We start from the raw sequence: 18094 nt of genomic DNA on the forward strand, positions 1-18094 counted from the left end.
GGCTTCAGGAGAGTTTCCACCCCGAGGAGCCCACAGAGCCAGCCCAGTCCTCCCCATCGGGGGCTCGTACCCCATTCCTCCCTCACCTCCTTCCACTTACCCTTCCCTAGCCCCCCTTCTTATTGATGTACAAAATAAAGGACAATTGTGTTCAAAAATGGAATCTGTCTTTATTGAACAAAACTGGGGGAGACTGGGAAAAAGAGGTGGGAGAGGGGAAGAGAGAGGCTGGGAGAGGGGAGGGCAACTAAAATGATCAGGGGTTTGGAACAGGTCCCATATGAAGAGAGGCTAGAGACTGGGACTTTTCAGCTTAGAGAAGAGGAGACGGAGGGGGGATATGATAGAGGTCTATAAAAGCAAGAGTGGTGTGGAGAGGGTGCATAAAGAAAAGTTCTCCATTAGTTCCCATAATAGAAGGACTAGAGGACACCAAAGGAAAGGAATGGGTAGCAGGCTTCAAACTAGTAACAGAAAGTTCTTCTTCACAAAGCAAAGAGTCAACCTGTGGAACTCCTTGCTGCAGGAGGCTGTGAAGGCTAGAACTAGAACAGAGTTTAAAGAGAAGTTAGATAAAGTCATGGAGGTTGGGTCCATGGAGTGGTATTAGCCAGGGGGTAGTAATGGTGTCCCTGCCCAAAGTTTGTGGAAGGCTGGAGATGGATGGCACGAGACAAATGGCTTGGTCACTGTCTTTGGTCCATCCCCTCCAGGGTATCTAGGGTAGGCTGCTGTCGGCAGACAGGCTACTGGGCTAGATGGACCTTTGGTCTGACCCAGTACGGCCATTCTAAGCTCAGGGCTCAGGGTCGGGGGTCTCAGTGGACCACCTTGATTTTCATGCAAACCTGCTCCTGGGTGGCCAGGCTGGCAGCTCTCCTGCCCTAGATGGCCACTTTCCTGTGCCTAGTGCAGAGTTCGTGGACGAGGTCCACGATGTCTGCACTAGACCAGGCAGGTGCCCGCCTCTTGTGGTCCTGGCCAGGCTCCCGAGAGCCGCCAGCCTGGTCCCGGGAAGAGGCGGAGGGCTGGGGGGCATCGGGTGGTTGGCTCATGGCGTGCCAGGTGCAGGGTCTGCTGGCTGGGTGCTGGCAGGCTTGCACCTGGCACGGGCACCGGGGCCGAGAGGGGGGGCATACGAGTTTCCGTGGTGGTGCCCAGAGTGGCCACCAGGGCAAGCTGGGGAGGGCTAGCCTCCCACTAGTTCGAATTAAGGGGCTACACAGCCCTTAATTCGAACTAGTAAGTTCGAACTAGGCTTAGTCCTCGTACAATGAGGTTTACCTAGTTCGAACTAAGTGCTCCGCTAGTTCAAATTAAGTTCGAACCAGTGGAGCGCTAGTGTAGCGCTTATGAAAGTGAATTCGAACTAACATTTGTTAGTTCGAATTAACTTTGTAGTGTAGACATACCCTAGGAGCTTTCAGGGATAGTTATGGGCCAAATCCAGCAGTCCTTACTCAAGAACAGCTATCACTGAAGTCTGTCATAGTCTTGTCTGAGTAAGGATTATAGGACTGGGAGTTTAAGATGTTTATGGGGCCCAAACAGCCTAACAAAACTAAATTAAAATAGGTTGATGAATATTACAGCTGAGACCCTGGAATGAAATCTCACTCTGACTGAATGTCAATGAAGTACAGATAAGCACTTGAACATGCCTAGGCTGATGAAACAGTTTCTTAATTTAATTTGCTACTGAAATGTATTCATGCAAAAGCTCTTAGAACCAGGATCCAAGTATTGATGAAAAATGCTTTTCCATTTGTAGTGTTTTCCCCTCACGTAATTTTTTGTTATCCTTACCCAGTAGAGACCCAATGCCCTTCAATGGAGGGAGGCATTTGCACAGTGATTCGGGCTCCGTTGTGAAGATGTTTCAGCATGTGATGACACTGTGATTCCTTGAAAGCCCTCCATGCGCTCTTCTCTAAAGATCGAGGGTGGGATCTGCTGTCTGGATGAAGAAGGGCAGAACCCTCTCCCAGCCCTGGAAAATAAAAGCATTAGTTACCAGGGGTTTCTGACGAGGATGACTGACAGACGTACAATAAAACAGGTTAAGTCACAGTGCTAACACATCACTCGCTTGCCATATTATCTGCTTAGGGAATGAATTGGTTATATTATTTTATTACATGCGAGAAAAAGATATTTTATTGGGCAATGTCCCTCTCTGCTAACAAATTCTCTGACTAGATTTCACTAATATGGTAAAACGAGAATAGGACCAGAACTGAAACACTAGATTCAAATACTTCTGAAATATGTATCTGGATTTAAATTTCACAACTGCTTCTTATGTCTGTCTGTCAGGAAGAAGACAACCCTAAAACCTTGGCCTAAGCACCTTTGTAACAGTGGGAAAGTTGGATCCAAATCAGATATGATCTTTGTGGCTTGGGTCCAGCTCTAATTTGAATGCTTCTATAATTCTTAAAGGCCACCTTCATTTATAGTACTCAAAGGCCACCTTACAAAGGAAAAACAGATATTAAAAAGCACAGCCTCTGTACACAGGAAACCTCTGTGATGATTGAGGTGGTCAATTAAAGGCAGATTCTGCTATTTTCAGGGAAAATGAATGTCAAAAGCTAATTTTATCTCCACACAGTAATTTTGGATTCTAGTATTGCATACATAGGAAATTCACCAGCAATCTTTCTACACAACTAATCAAACAAAATGAATATGTAGTGTAAGAAAAATAAGTCTTCTTGTATGCTATATAAAGTGTTGGAAAACATGGAGAAAAGCACATTTAGCATTAAATGTTGAACAAATATAAATCTTAGATCACTGATTCGGAAGACAGCCACTTTATTAAAATGACTACCCTTTAAAGCTATAACTGCCATGCAGGTGAATCACAATTTAATACAACTATAGGATAATTGAAAATACATAAATAATAATTCAGCTGCACCCGCAGTGTCTCTATTGACTTTAAATTCAGCATTAGGTTGTTAGCATTTCATACCTTAACTTTCCCATATTGTGCTAAAACAGTCTCATATAGGCAAGTTGCAAATTTCACTGCTCCAACTATCTCATCTAATCAGTGCAGGCAAAGACACACAATGGAAGCTCCAGAGAGTGAGGAATGGATATGGAGTACACACAGGCACCGGACTAGGATGTATTATTGTATAACTATAGTCACACTACTAGGGTGTTTTGTGGCTGGGGTTATGTGGTGGAGATAAAGGCCACCTACTATTGGATGTATCTTGTAATGCGTGTATTAGGGGTTGAGGGAGTGCATTATTTCATGAGCAGTCTCCCAAGGCTGAATAAAAATGTCTCAGTGCTTTGACCTCTTGGCATCTTTGTATGTACAGTAACAAAACACAGGTATCCAGATGTGGGCGCTTACTTTTCTCTTTATATCGCCTTACAATCAGATATAACACTTGTCATACATTGTCTCCTCTTGGCTCTTCATTCTGCTTTTGCACTCAGTAAATGAGCTTGTAAATGATGACGACACTGCCATTACTCATCTGTGTTTCCTGGACATAACACAAGTGTGCTTATTCCCATTCCTGGATGCTGTCAGAGTCTTAAAGGGTATGCACTTGGGTAGGATACAAGACCCTTTGTGCACTATTTATCTCCTTGTATGCTTTGTACACCCAAGTAGGGGAGAGTATGGGGGTAATTTTGCAGCAGTACATTTTCCTTCTACACCTTATACATGGAGAATCCCTAGGCTGTTAATATTCTGTAATGGAATCACACATTCCACACATTTATTCATTCAACTTTGACATTGCACTTGATGCTGTGTCTAGCACATAAAAATCTGTTTAAATATTGCTGCTAGGTCACAGCAATGAGGGTTAGCATTTGAAGGCTTAATGGAAGGAGTAGGTTTTCCATGAGGAATTTAAAAGAAAAAGTTGGACCATCGCACACTGGGGGTATGTCTAGACTTCATGGCTCCATCGACGGAGCCATGTAGATGAGTTTACTAGACATAAAAAAATGAAGCGGCAAATTTAAATAATCGCTGCTTCATTTACATCAAAATGGCCGCCATGCTGTGCCGATCAGCTGTTTGGCGGCACAGTGGGGCAGTCTGGATGAGACGCGGTCAATAAGGGAAGCCTTTGTCGACTGCTCCGGTAAACCTCATTTCACGAGGCATACCAGAGCGGTTGACAAAGGCTTCACTTGTCGACCACGGCGCATCCAGACTGCCCCGCTGTGCCGCCAAACAGCTGATCGGCAAAGTGCGGTGGCCATTTTGATGTAAATGAAGCGGCGATTATTTAAATCGCCGCTTCATTTTCCTATGTCTAGTAAACTCATCTACATGGCTCTGTCGATGGAGCCATGTAGTCTAGACATACCCTGGGATAGGTAAATAATTACTCACTTTGAAAAAAGTCTTCATTTATAAGGGGAGAAAAAGAAACACGTGATTATTGGATTTTAAGATTACTTGTGTGTATTAAGGTATATTGCAATACATTATGTAAAATAGTCTTTTAAAACCCTTTCTAGGAAAAACTCTTAAGGATGTGTTCAGCTTTAAACATGAGAGTAATCCCATTAATGTCATAGTATTCCCTTGGCAGATATAAAAATGGAAAGATGTTGGCAGTCTCACAGTTAACTGTGCTTTTGTGAAATGTAAGAGTGTGGAAGTTAATTTAAAAGACCACTTTTAAATAATGTTGGAGACCAAACATAATTGATGTTGGCTTTCATTGAAAGGGATCTAAGGGTACTATTTTCTACAACAGAAGCAAATAAGAGGCTTCACTATCTATACATATACAAGATAACAAAGAAAACGATAAACATTGAAAGGAATAGGGAAGTAATTTAGACTCGGGAGTTGATGAACCTTAAACTTATTATAAATTAAGAAATATCTATTGTACTCAATCTTCCATGTCTTTTTAAAAACAAAATTACCTGTCTATTGCTGAGGAGTTTTAAATATTTCAAACAAAATCCACACATAAATACAACCCACAAAAATAATGCCTCGAAGTGGCATCACTCATGCTAGTGGATAAACAAAATAGTAATTCATGAAGTAAAAATAAAGTCATAATAATTGCAGTTCCATGAGAAAAGCAGAAGAAAAAAAAATAGATCAGTGTTTTCTACATGAAGAAAGGAAAACAAATATAGGGAAGAAGTTATTTTCTAGTTCATATGCAGTCCGAGAATAAAATTTAGAATTTAAAAAATATTAAGCTGCTGGCAGTATATTCAGTTAGATAATAGTATTACGTGTAAAGGCTGAAAAAATATTCTTTAAAAATTCTGCAGAAAGTCTTCAATTATTACATATTGAGTTTTCAGTGAGTTAACAGGAAACATAAGTATTGGCAACAAAAATAGGGAAGTGGTAGGTGTGGTATATCTTGACTTTAGTAATGCTTTTGATACTGTCTTTCATGACCTCAAATAAACTAGGGAAATACAAAGAAGACAGAACTACTGTAAGCTAGGTGTATAACTGGTTGTAAGATTTTACTGTGAACCACTCTTCGGCTAAAACTGCAAGGGCACAGGAAGTGGGGTCCTGCAAGGATCACTTCTGGGTCTATGTCTGTTCAATAACTTCATTAGTGATTTAGATCATGGCATAGAGAGAAACACTACAGCAGAAAGATCATAGGGGTTCATAATAGAACACAAGTATAAAATGGTTGAACCCCCCCCCCCCCCCCCCCACTCTGAAATGTATTAACAGGAGTGTTGTAAGCAAGACACGAGAAGTAATTCTTCTGTTCTACTGACTCTTATTAGGCCTCAACTGGAGCACTGTATTCTGGGAACCATGTTTCAAGAAAGATGTGGACAAACTGAAGCAAGTCCAGAGAAAAGCAACAAAAATTATTAAAGGTTCAGAAAACATGAAGATGGGAAGATGGAAAGCTATGTCACCTCTCGGTCTTCTCCAGACTAAATAAACTCTATCTTTTTCAAGTACATGAAAAAGACTGTTGCAAGGAAGAGGGAGAAAAATTATTCTCCTGAACCTCTGAGTCAGTCAAGAAGCAATGGGCTTAAATTGCAGCAAGAGCAGTTTTGGTTGGATATTAGGAGTAACTTCCTGTCAGAGTAGTTAACCACTGGAATGAATTGCTAGGAGGTTATGGAATATATCATTGGAGCTTTTAAGAGCAAATTAGACAAACACTTCTCATGGAGAGTTTAGATAATACTTAGCCCTGCCATGAGTACAGGGGACTGGAGCAGATGATCTCGAGGCCTCTTTATGTCTTACGATTATGTGGTTCTATAATGAGAGTTGGGCTCAAATGCAAATTGTAGACCTCAATTCTGTCGCTAGATCTGAATTCATAGACCAAATTCTGCTCACATTCACACCAGATTTACATTAAAGCAATTCTTCCAATGTTAAATTGTTATGGACATAAACCCATGTAACCAACAGCAAAGTTTGGACCAATATATTTGTAATGATCTGAATCCAAACTCTTGATTGAAAAGTGTTTAGAGGTTCAAAACTGAGACCAAGAATTTTTCAAAGTTTTGCATGTTCAAATTTGGCCTGGTAGCCCTGGTCTACACTAGGGAGTTATAGCAAAATAACCCCCCTTATTTTGAAATCTGTACTCCTGCTTTCCTCAGGAAGTCACACTATTTCAAAATAACAATTTTGAAAGAAGTGGTAGTGTAGGTGCTCCAGTGTTGCTATTTCGAAATAACTACTCCTCAGAGTAACTACTCCTCAGAGTAATTTGAAGTAATTACTCTCAGTGCTTCCTGGTGCTCTAAGTTGAGGTAGCATGTCGACAATAAAGAAGGATATCTCAGACTAATTTTGAGGCTTCCCTGTAGCGGGGACACGATATTTCAATTTTGTTATGTCAGGAGTTAATTAAATCAATGTTAGTTATTTTGAAATAGTTTCCTAGTATAAACATGCCCTTAGAGAGTAAAATTGGAACTGCAAACAAGATTCAAACGTAGATCTGGATTGGCGTGAACCTGGGAAGTTCCTAATTTATATCAGTTGAGATCCACAGGGCCAAACTCTTTCCTCATTTACAACAATAAATCCTCTATAGTTTCCTTTTAGTATGTTCTTACACAAACAACCTCTTGTGGAAGCCCAGGTGCTATATCCAGGAGCATTACATCATTGGAGGGAATTAATTTTAAAACTAGTATTTTATTTCTGCAAACTATTTTCGAGTTGGAACTTGCCTGAAATGATAAAAATCTTTCAAACAGATGAATCAACTAGATTAACTATTTAGCTTTACTCATCTAGTCAACTGCCTTTAACAGATATTAGTTATCTCTTGATGTGGGACAGCTTTTTAATTGTAATGCAAACTTATGTAATTACAATGGACAATACCATATTCCTTTGCCAAACAGATGTATCTATGTTTACCAGTGTTTTTCTCCACTATTACTGTTTTATACCTCAAAGGACTCTTACAGGATTGGGACTTAAATTAGACATAACACAGCAAGGGATAACAAACAAAGGATTGGGGACAGAGAAGGTTGTAGTTTACAACTGTAAAAGATAACAGTGTACATACCTATTATCTTTCTTGTGTGTACATAGTATTTAGATATTGGTCTGTTTGCAGACCAATAATTTAGAGGGACATGCCTAGTTCATAATGAAGTTATTGAATAGAAATACAAGACAAGGATTTTAAGATAGAACAATGAAAAAGACTGCATCAAGGCTGATTGAACTAGATGTTCACGATTTGCACCATTTAATAACAGAAGTCCTTACTCAATGGCCAGTACCAAAAAAAAAAAAAAAAAAAAAAAAAGTCTGAGACTCTCTTAGGGGCCTAAAAACTTCAAAAACCTAGTGAAACCAGTTTGCTCAGCACCTTGGAGAGTTAGGCTTTCAATCCTTACTCTTCCAAAACACCTGTTTCAATCAACAATTGAGTAATATCAGTAATAACTCAAGGCCTCCCTATAGCTATCTACTGAAATGTTTTGCCTTTTTAAGTAGATGCATTTGTGCTCTCTTCTTTAAAGCATTTAACTTCATGTTTAACCAGTTAACTGACTAAAGTGGGATCCAGGCTGATGACTGCTCCAACCTGGATAAAGCAGTCCCCAGCCCGTGAGGCTCCCATCCCTAACCCTGCACTGGGGCTGTTGTTGGCTCCTGGCTCCCAGCCCCTTGCGTTGGGTCTGGCTTTGTTGGCCGCCAGCGGCTGGGGTTGCTGCCAGGTCACAGCACCCACTGGAGCAGCCCTGCCTGTGGGGTATCCGGGCCGCTGTGGACTGGGGATGTTTTGGACAAGAGCAGCCCCTATCCACAGCAGGCCACCATGGGACTGGAGCAGTGTCCTGCCTGCAGCAGGCAGGGAGCTGCTCCAGCCCCCCACTGGCTATCCGGAACTACTAAACATCACCTATAGAGTAATGCTTACCAGTTAACCTTTCACATCCTTATTATAAGCTAGTGTATAACATTAATTTAAATTTGATAAATTTATTGACAGTGCCCTTTAATGTAACTTAAGAACCATTTATCAGAAGGCATGTATGTGCTGGATATTAAATAAATAAAAACAACAAACCAGAGACTATCTCCACTATATGAGACAGGAGGATAACTGGGTTCAAATCAGTTGTTTTCACATTCTGTTTTGTATAAAATATTTTCACCCGTTTTATATAATGAACTCTATAATGCTGAATACACTAGAATTGACCTTCATAACTGAATGGGGAGAAAAAAGTAAATGTGTATTTCTGTGAACCATTAAGGGTTTAAGTCTGCTGCCATAAAGTCAACGGGAGCTTAGCCATTGACTTCCAGGAGGGAAAATTGGACCCCAAGTGTAACACAAGATGTAAAGTATTTTGACTTTGCCCTTTTTCAAGTGAACATATGTCCTACACCCTGGGTATCTCCAAAATTCAGATCTACACACATCTATTCTATACTACATACAAATTAGGGGGAAAAAAACCTCATGCAGAACTCACTAAACTTACTGGAGATAGAATAAAAAACAGGACAGCAGAACAAGATCCTCTACCAAACAAAGCAATCATGCAGTTCGTTCATAGGAAACTTATACCACACATATAACTACTGTACAAAAGTTGCACCAATTACAGAGTATTAGTTTTGTTTTGGGGAAAGAAAATTATTTCAGATATTTATCATTTGCATTGGTTTTTTTTTAAGTTTACAGACACATAACCTATTACTCTAGATTGAAATATTCTACGTACTGCTTATACATATAGCTCTGTCACACCAGTATAAACTTATCATAAATCCACTGAAAATAAATAGTTACTTGATTTACACTTTATTTTAACTGAGAGTGGAATTCAACCCACACTGTTTATTTTTAATCTTTCTCTTCATCCACCTACTGAACAGAGGTAACTCTTTCTGAGTTATCCTCTCTCAAATGAATTCAATTATTTTACTAAGGGGAACATACATCTCATAGCTCACTTCCACTTAGTTCAAGCCTTGCCCATCTCTATGTATATGGGGACATATTTTCTTACAAATTTCATTATATTTTAAGGAATGAAGCAAGAAAGGAAATAAACACTTCTATCCAACCATTTTCAGTGACATTGTTGGAGAACTTTTATGTATGTATTAATTTTTGCATAAACAATTCTGCCATTAAAAGTCTAACAGTCCTGACTGAATATTCTGGTGAGGCAAATGTTATCATATCAGGAACCAATTAATGTTTCAAATTCATTACTATAATATTAACATTCAGAAATACTCTGATACACCACAGTTGCAAAACAAATTAGCTATTTTGTTTTGAATCCACTTTACTGCATTTCAGATTAATCAGGTTTTCTGGAGCTGAATGTTTGCAGCATTTGACATTTGAAACTTTTGTAGCTTTTCATATAAGCAAAGAAAATACTGATAATGGACAACTTCCAGCTGCAAACCTCTTCTGACATTCTATAGGTTTCATTTTGACTAATGAGTACAAGTTCTTCAGAAATTTAACTTGACAATATTAAGAGTTATGTTGCAGTGCAAATAGGAGTTTAAATCTTGTACTGCATTTGCATGGTTAATTTAATAGAAGTAAAACTAACAATACTTTGAATTAAAAAGAGAAAACAAAAGCTTTAATTCTTATTTCTATACACACATACACATTTAATTCACTCTTGGATTTCCAAACACAATCCAGTTGACAGAGAGAATCATGCGATCTAAAAGAGCTTTGCACTACTGTCCTCCAACCTGGTTAGTAGTCTTTTTCTACTACAGTGTATTGACTGGCTAACTATTCTCAGACATGCCATATATGACTTGATGACCCACAAGAAAAAAGCTCCAAGGTCTTGCAGTACATGTAGAATTTTTAGATATTATAATCAAGCACAGGATGGGTAAAGACTAGATTTTAGGCTAAACTACATCTTTGGGTGTTGTAGCCAATTGTTTGTTTCTATTTCAGCCCAAGGGGGAAAATAGTTTTCTATAATTAATCTCAGCTCAAGTCCCTATGTTACTGATCTGTATATGTTCACAAACAAGTTATTTCTTTTTAGAAAATATTTGACAATGTATATTTTGTTATGTGATGCGTAACTGCAGATGGAAAAAATAGATGATTTTCCTGTTTCATCTAATTTTGGCAGCTGTTATTTTGATCTGATCATTGGCCTTGATTTGTTTCTCATTTCAGCCAAAGTTTAAAACTGCTCTGTAATTCCAAGCAGATGAGGCTGGCAGTCTAACCCTATAATTATACCTTCTCTCTTTACTCTCCAACTTCAAACCTTCCATTTTGACTTTTAGATTTCCAGATCACAGAGTTTTAAGGTACACCTTGGCATCTAGGCAGATCTGGCTCAACTGGACTTGTTTACATAGTCTATATATTTTGGAGGTGAGCTGAGGGAGGTGAGAAAATGCTCTCTATAAAAACAAAAACACACAGAAATTATTATTTACTGAGTACCATCAGTTTGTTTAGCTTAAAACTGTATAAACATAAAGAAAGACTTAATCCTCACTCCAAACAGTGAATGTTAAGAACTTTAAAGTTCAGACTCCTGTTCCCTATTCTAATGCTGGATCCAGTGAGATACCCAGTGTTAATATACTTGAAAGAGGCACCTCCTTTTAAAAGTAGATTTTGGGACCTGAGAAAGTTTACTGAAGAAGGCTGGATGCTGCAAAATACTTCAGTATTAAGCAGTCCTTAAAACCGCCAATGTAACGGAACAGGCTGAGCCACGCTTTCAGAATAACATGTCACCAAAATGTGGCTGCATAAAGGGAGGGCTATATACATGTATTTAGGCCCCTAATTAAACAGCCTAATTTTCATTGTTGCTAAGCACCCTCAACTGTCAAGTAAGAAAACTGCAAATGTGGTGCTCAGCACTTCTGAAAATTAGATACCTAAAAGTGGATTTACGTGCATCCAGCTCTAATCATTTTGTCTCATATCACTTAAATTAACTCAACTCTGCTGCCACCACAATGCTGCTTCAGAAGGCTCTCAGTTTAGTGACATGCTTAGGCAGGGTCAAAGGAGCAGTGGGAATATTTTAAAGTCCAAAAAGAGCCTCTATGTTTTAAATCAAATTATTCTTAGGAGCACTAAACACAGTCTAAAAGCTTCAGAGGGGTAGCTGAGTTAGTCTGTAACCGGAAAAAACGTAAAAAACAACAAATAGTCTAGTGTTGTTTAAGTTTAAACATACTCTTATCTAATCTGTCTCAAATCTCGCTCAATAAATATTCCCAAGTCTAAATAACACTTCTTAGGAAAAGCCAGCAGGTGAAATCCTGGCCCTATTGTAGTCCATAGGGAAACTCTGGTTGAAATCGTTAGGGGTTAGGATTTTACTCAGAGCCTCCTAAAGCAGCATTAGACTGGACTCCCAGTCGGGATGCAGTGCTAGAGCGGATGGTGGGGCACCTTCCATGCGATCCTCTTTGTAGAGGTGCATGGAGATTTTTTTTTTTTAAAGAAAGATTTCTAGCAAAACCAAAACAGCCTGACATCATGTGGAGCGACGACCCGCTTCCAAGACACGCAGCCTTGCACACCCACGAAACTTTTCCCCACACATGAGCCTAGCTTAGTCCATCACGCCCTGCAGTTTCTGGCCACATCACGAGAGTCACCCACAATATAGGTCTGGGTTTAAAACAAACAACCACCAGCACCCAACAGCTCGCAGGCTCCAGGCTGGAAACCCTACACGGGGCGGCGGGGGGGGGGGGGACAGCTCTTCTGAGGTTCTTCAGCGAGTTGGAAGCGACCCTCCCCCCTGCAAAACTCCGTCGTATTCAAGCCCTGCCTGGAGGCCAGCAGCACAATGCGGCACTGCTCCCCCGCCCCCACCCTGCTCCCCTGCAGCGGTCCGGGGACACGGGAGCCGTTCCCGCGGCCCGTCACAAGGAGCCACTAGCCCCCCCGGCGGGCAGCTCTCCCCGGGCACTCACCGTGCAGGAGCAGGGCCAGGAGCAGGTATCGCACCCGGCCGCAGCAAGGAAGGGACATTTCCAGCTCGCCGCCGCCTCCCGCCTTCTTTCCTCGGCTCCCTCTAGTTGCCAGTAATCCGGAGCCGCGGGCAGGTGGGGGGCAGGCCAGGGGTCCCGACTCCAGCGCGGGCAGGAGGGGCGGGGGGCGCCAGCAGGCGGCCAAGGTGCAGACGGACCCTCCCGCCCGGGCAGCCGCTGCGCCGAGCCCCCGCTGCCCGCCCGCGCTCATGGGGGACCGGGCGGACTCGCTCGGGCTCCCTCCCGGCTGTGGCGCAGCGAGTCCCGCCGCCCTGCCCCGCGTCCCTCGCTGCGCGCCCGGCAACTTGTCTGCTGGGCGGGCGGCTCCTCTTCATATCCCCCTGCCCGCGGGCGGGGCGGGGCTGCGCGCGCCAGACACCAGACACCCGGGCGGGCGCAGGAGAGCGCAGCGCAGGGCGAGCGCCCCCCTACCCCGCCCGCTGCAGGGGCCACGGGCTGGGGCTCTGCCCCCCCATCTAGTCCCTTCCCCTGCAGCGCGGGGCCCCTGCGAGCCGGGGCCTGGCCAGGGGGCGCCCAGCTCGCTCTACAAGGAGCTAGGGGAGCAGGGGCAAAGGACTGGGCTGAGACCCAGATGGGGAACCCGCTGCCCCTGGCTTCCCACATGGCACTAATGGATGTGGGTCACTGTCCCCATGTAGTGGCACTTAGATCACTTAGGGAGAGAGAGAGAGAGAATGAGTTCACCCCATAGCCTTAGCTGAGAGCCAGCTGGCTTTTGGTAGAGTAGGGGTGCGGGCAGGCTGCTGACCCACAGAAAAATCAGCGAAAAGCAAAAAAACCCAAATAAACAAAAAACCAACCCCCCAAATCCTCCCTGATGTGGCCCTCAACTGAGAAGCAGAAAGACACTACCCACATTCCCCTCACACACCAGAACTTAGCTAGCCCTGGCTAGTAGATTCTGTGACCCCCCCCTCAGGCAGGGTCTGTGTGGGAAGGGGCTTCCAGGAAACAGGTTTGGGATGTGGGGTCTGAGCGGGCGGGTGGGAGGGTGCAGGAGCTGGATCCAAGCAAGCCAGGGACTGGAACCAGTGGGCCATATGTTTTCCACCCCTGCTGTAGACAGGAGCAGCCTGAGGCCGGCTGCAACAGCTGGCGCCCTAGGCGGGGCAGCACAGTCGGTGCCCCTGCCTGCACGGCTGTCAATGGCCTTGACGTCATTGTTGGGTGCCCAGGCCAGTGGTGCCCTAGGTAGCTGCCTAGCCTTCCTAGGCTCACAGGCTGCCCCTGGCTATTGATGACCATGCACAAAGCTCCAGAGGTCCCAGGTTTCGTTATGCTTGCCCACATTAAACTGGGTTATGTTTCCTCTAATCTCTACCATCTTTGTACAGAATACATTTTGTAGTGTGCACCACGGGTGTGTCTACACTAGCAAGATTTTGCACAAAAGCAACTGCTTTTGCGCAAAAACTTGCCAGCTGTCTACACTGGCCGCTTGAATTTGCACAAGAGCACTGATTTTGTAATGTACAAAATCAGTGCTTCTTGCACAAATACTTTCATGCTCCAACTCAGGGATAAGCCCTCTTGCGCAAGAATATTGCGCAAGAGGGCCAGTGTAGACAGGCACCTAAATTTTTTGCACAAGAAGCCCGATGACTAAAATGGCCATCGGAGCTTTCTTGCGCAAAAGTGCGTCTAGATTGGCACAGATACTTTTGCGCAAAAGCACTTTTTGCGCAAAAGCATCCTTGCCAATCTAGACGCGCTTTTGTGGAAATACTTTTAACGGAAAAACTTTTCCGTTAAAAGTATTTCTGCAAAATCATGCCAGTCTAGACTTAGCCTACCAGTAGAAACACATGCTGCTGGCTGTAGGCGCTCTGCTAATTAGTTGAGTGGCATTTGAATTTCTCCTGGGTGGCTGCCCAAGCCAACAGCTTACATGATGTGGCGTGGAGGGGATTGAGGCTGCACCCCTTTGGCTTGACGTTTCCATCATATACAAGAATTACAGTGGGGTTCAGTGGCTCTCAGCACCTTCACTCATATTGTTCCAGCGCCTGGCTGCTGCCATGGAAAACAGTAAGAGAAATTATTCACTAGTTACAAACAATTTTATATTTGTAAATAATGTGCTGGGCAAATGGGATCTAATCGTCTGTAAAGATGGAAAAACAACTGGGAACAGTTATTCATCGGTTGGCTAGGAAAACCAAAATCAGCCAAACTATTGGCAAATACTGTTTGACCAGCTGTACTGGAAAGGAAGGAGTGGTGCTAGCAGTGTTTCACTTTACTGTGTAGAAGTAACATTCTGAGTTGGGTATGAAAATACAGCTTGGCCTAAACTGCAATGGTGTTTATACATTGATTAAAAAGAAAAATAAACAAAATATATACTTTTGCCTAAAATGCAACATGCATAGTAGAGAACTGTTAGAAATCCCAATGTAAATTAGTCTCAGAGGGGTAGTCATATTAATCTGCAATTTTAAAAACAATGAATAGTCCTGTGGCACCTTACAGACTAACAAAAATATACTGTATCATGAGCTTTCATGGGTAAAACCCACTTCATCAGAGTTGAAGTGGGTTTTACCCACGAAAGCTCATGATATGGTATATTTTTGTTAGTCTGTAAGATGCCACAGAACTACTTGCTTTTAATGTAAATTAGGCACGTTTTAAGTAAAAATAAACCTACAAGCGTCTTTCTTTGGGGTTCCATTGTGCTGCTTGCATTCCTCCATGTCTGTTGTGGATTAGTTTTGCTTTGAGTCTAGCTTTAGGCCCCAGTCATGAAACCACTTATGCATGTGCTTAACTGTATGCATATGAAATCAGTGGAACTGCTCGGGCCTACGGCTTACTACATGCATGCTTTCAAAATCCAGGGCCTTATTTTGTAATAGCCTGTGGCCAGGAACCTCTTCTTTTCATTTTTGCTTGTTTAGTTTCTATACCTCATTGCCAGAAATGTGTGACAAATTGGAGAGTTCTGGTGAGAGCAACATAACTGGTTTGAGTTCTCTATAGAATGATGAAGTAAGTAACACTTAGAAATTTCATAGTACTTGATATATTCGAAGGTTGTACAGATATTAACTAATTAATCCTCCCAAAACCCTTGTGAGATCGGTATTAGTATGCCCATTTCTACCAAGCGGGTGGGGAATTAATAAAGTAATTCAATATTAGAACTCAAGAATTTCTGATTCTCAATCCTTGCTCATTCCTTTACACAAGTGTTTCCCAAACTGTGGACTGTGGATTGTAGAGCACTTACCGGAGAAGTGTGCTGATTAGATGATATTGACGGTCCTCCGTATTGCCTGCAAAGTGAGATAAAATGAAGAGCAATATTTGTTTTAAAAAAATAAAACAAAAACCAGGTGAACATGTGTCTCACATTGAAGACTGTTAAAATATACAAATATGTACCCAGTGTAACTTTTCCACTTTCAACTACAGGCAGTCCCCAGGTTACGTACAAGATAGGGACTGTAGGTTTGTTCTTAAGTTGAATTTGTATGTAAGTCGAAACTGGTACATATTGTAGGGGAAACTCTAGCCAAACATTTCTCCAGAGCTCAGTTTTATTCTCCCACACCTCACTTCCCTCATTCCTTTATTCTCAAGCTGAGGTGTCTGCTGAGAAAAGCCGCTCCGCGTCTCCCTGGTCTGCTGGGGGGGCGCTAGCTTTGCGTCTCCCTGGTCTGCTGGGGGGAAGCAGCTAGTGCGGGGTTGCCTCACCCCGTTTGTAAGTAGGGATCCAATGTAAGTCGGATCCATGTAACCCGGGGACTGCCTGTAATTGTTGTAGTAGATACAGGGATGCTTCACAAGCCTGTATGGGAAAGGAGGTAATTCTTAGCACAGTATCTCATCTAGGATGCAGTACAGTCTATGAATTTGTTTGGAAACCCCTGCTTCATACTTTGCTGCCTTATGAGGAAAGACACAACTAAATACATATGTGTCATTTTCACAACAATAAATGAGGAGGGATAGAAGTCTGCAAATATTTAAAGGATGTGAATGAGGACAGAAACAATTTAGGGTAACAGAACAAGCCACAGAGTAACTAGGGATATTGGAATAAAATTAAAAAAGAGGAAAATTAGGGTGAATATCCAGAATTTTTTTCTTAAGATCTGTTTGAGTGGGGAAATGGTGGGTGTCCAGTCACTACAGGTTGGACATTCCAAATCCAGAACTCTCTCATCTGGCAACATCTGTGGTCTGGCAGGACCATGGGTTTTCCTGGACCAGGGAGTCCTGGCTGGTAGCCCCAGTGGCAAGAGGATTGGCAGCTCGGAGCCCGACAGGGCTGGGGCTAGGACCGGCGCTGGATTCCTGGTAGCACAGCAGAGGCTGTGGCTGCCCCAGTATCAGGGTCAGGGATGTGGCAGTTGCGGCAGCCGCAGTAACGGGGCCGGAGATGTGGCAGCTGCCATAGCGGGGGCTGGGCCGGAGATACAGTAACCTAGATAGTGGTGCTGGGGCCAGGGACTTGGCAGCCTCGATAGCAGGGTTGGGGCAGCCCAGGCTGGCAGGGCTGTGGCAGTCCGGGCTGTCAGGGCTGTAGCAGCCCGGTAGCCTGGCCGGGGGACAGCTGGGGCCAGCAGCGGGGAGGGAAGGTGATCTGGTCAAGCGAATTCCCTCGTTTGGGACCAGTCAGGTCCTAAGGGTGCCAGACCAGAGAGGTCCAACCTGTAGTCTGACTGTACAAAGTATTGCTGCTACAGGCGATAATCCTACTGTGGTAGAGAATAATACCAATATGTCTCTTCCCTCTGATTTGTGATTGAGTAATGCATAGTTTCAGTGAGTGAGAAAGGTACTGCACTGCAGGCAAAAGATTTGTATAAGTATAAAAGAAGGATGATGTGAATAGAACACAATGTGCAACTATCAAACATGGGGACAAGATTATAAGAATAGGTTACACAGGTTAGGAGAAAAACATATTGTAACGGACACACACTTTCTGCAAAACAAAAAAAAGCAGTTATGTAGCACTTTACAGACTAACAAGACTTCTAGAAGTGGGTCTGGCCCACGAAAGCTCATAACCTAATAAACTATCTTGTTAGTCTTTAAAGTGCTACATGACTGCTTTATTTGTTTTACCAAGATCAGACTAATACAGCTACCTCTCTGTTACTTTCTGCAAAGATACAGATTGTGGTATTGTGTGTGGGAAGGCTCTGCTAGTAGAATTTACTTACTCCTGCCACTTAGTGAATGCATGTCATTTCAGAGCCCAATGAGGCTCCTTACTGTTGCAGCTTTATCTCATCCAGCATCTCCAAAAAACAGCAAGTCACACCCCGAAGCTGCTTGGGGCTGGAATGTAAGGGATAGACTTGACTTGAGTCACTGCAACAGCAGTGAAGAACAGCAGTCATCTGAGCATAATACAGTAGATAAAACTCTTTCCCCTGCCCTCCCAGGAGAAGATTCAATCAAGGATGCAATGGAATCTGGCTATACTCCTACAAAAATCAAATGTCAAATAATCAAATGCAAACTAGTGAATAGATAAAAGCATTAACAGATAAGCAGTTCATCCAGCAAGTTCATGGTGTCTTTTGGGAATTAGTTTTTAATGCTAAT

At 42.8% G+C, this 18094-nt stretch overlaps 1 protein-coding gene across 2 annotated transcripts in view; it reads right to left on the reverse strand.

Annotated features, from left to right (window-relative positions):
- Positions 1–12827, reverse strand: part of APCDD1 (APC down-regulated 1) — a 44981-nt gene extending 32154 nt beyond the window's left edge. The window contains 3 exon segments of one of the 2 annotated variants that reach the window (NM_001286890.1): positions 1807–1990; positions 12452–12586; positions 12658–12688. In NM_001286890.1, the coding sequence (NP_001273819.1) occupies positions 1807–1990; positions 12452–12509 (242 nt within the window). In that variant the 5' untranslated portion in view covers positions 12510–12586; positions 12658–12688. 2 annotated transcript variants of the gene reach the window in all.
- Positions 12828–18094: the final 5267 nt, after the last annotated feature.

Source organism: Pelodiscus sinensis, chromosome 2 (genome assembly GCF_049634645.1).
Source record: "Pelodiscus sinensis isolate JC-2024 chromosome 2, ASM4963464v1, whole genome shotgun sequence".
In the NCBI taxonomy this organism is placed as follows: domain Eukaryota; kingdom Metazoa; phylum Chordata; order Testudines; family Trionychidae; genus Pelodiscus; species Pelodiscus sinensis.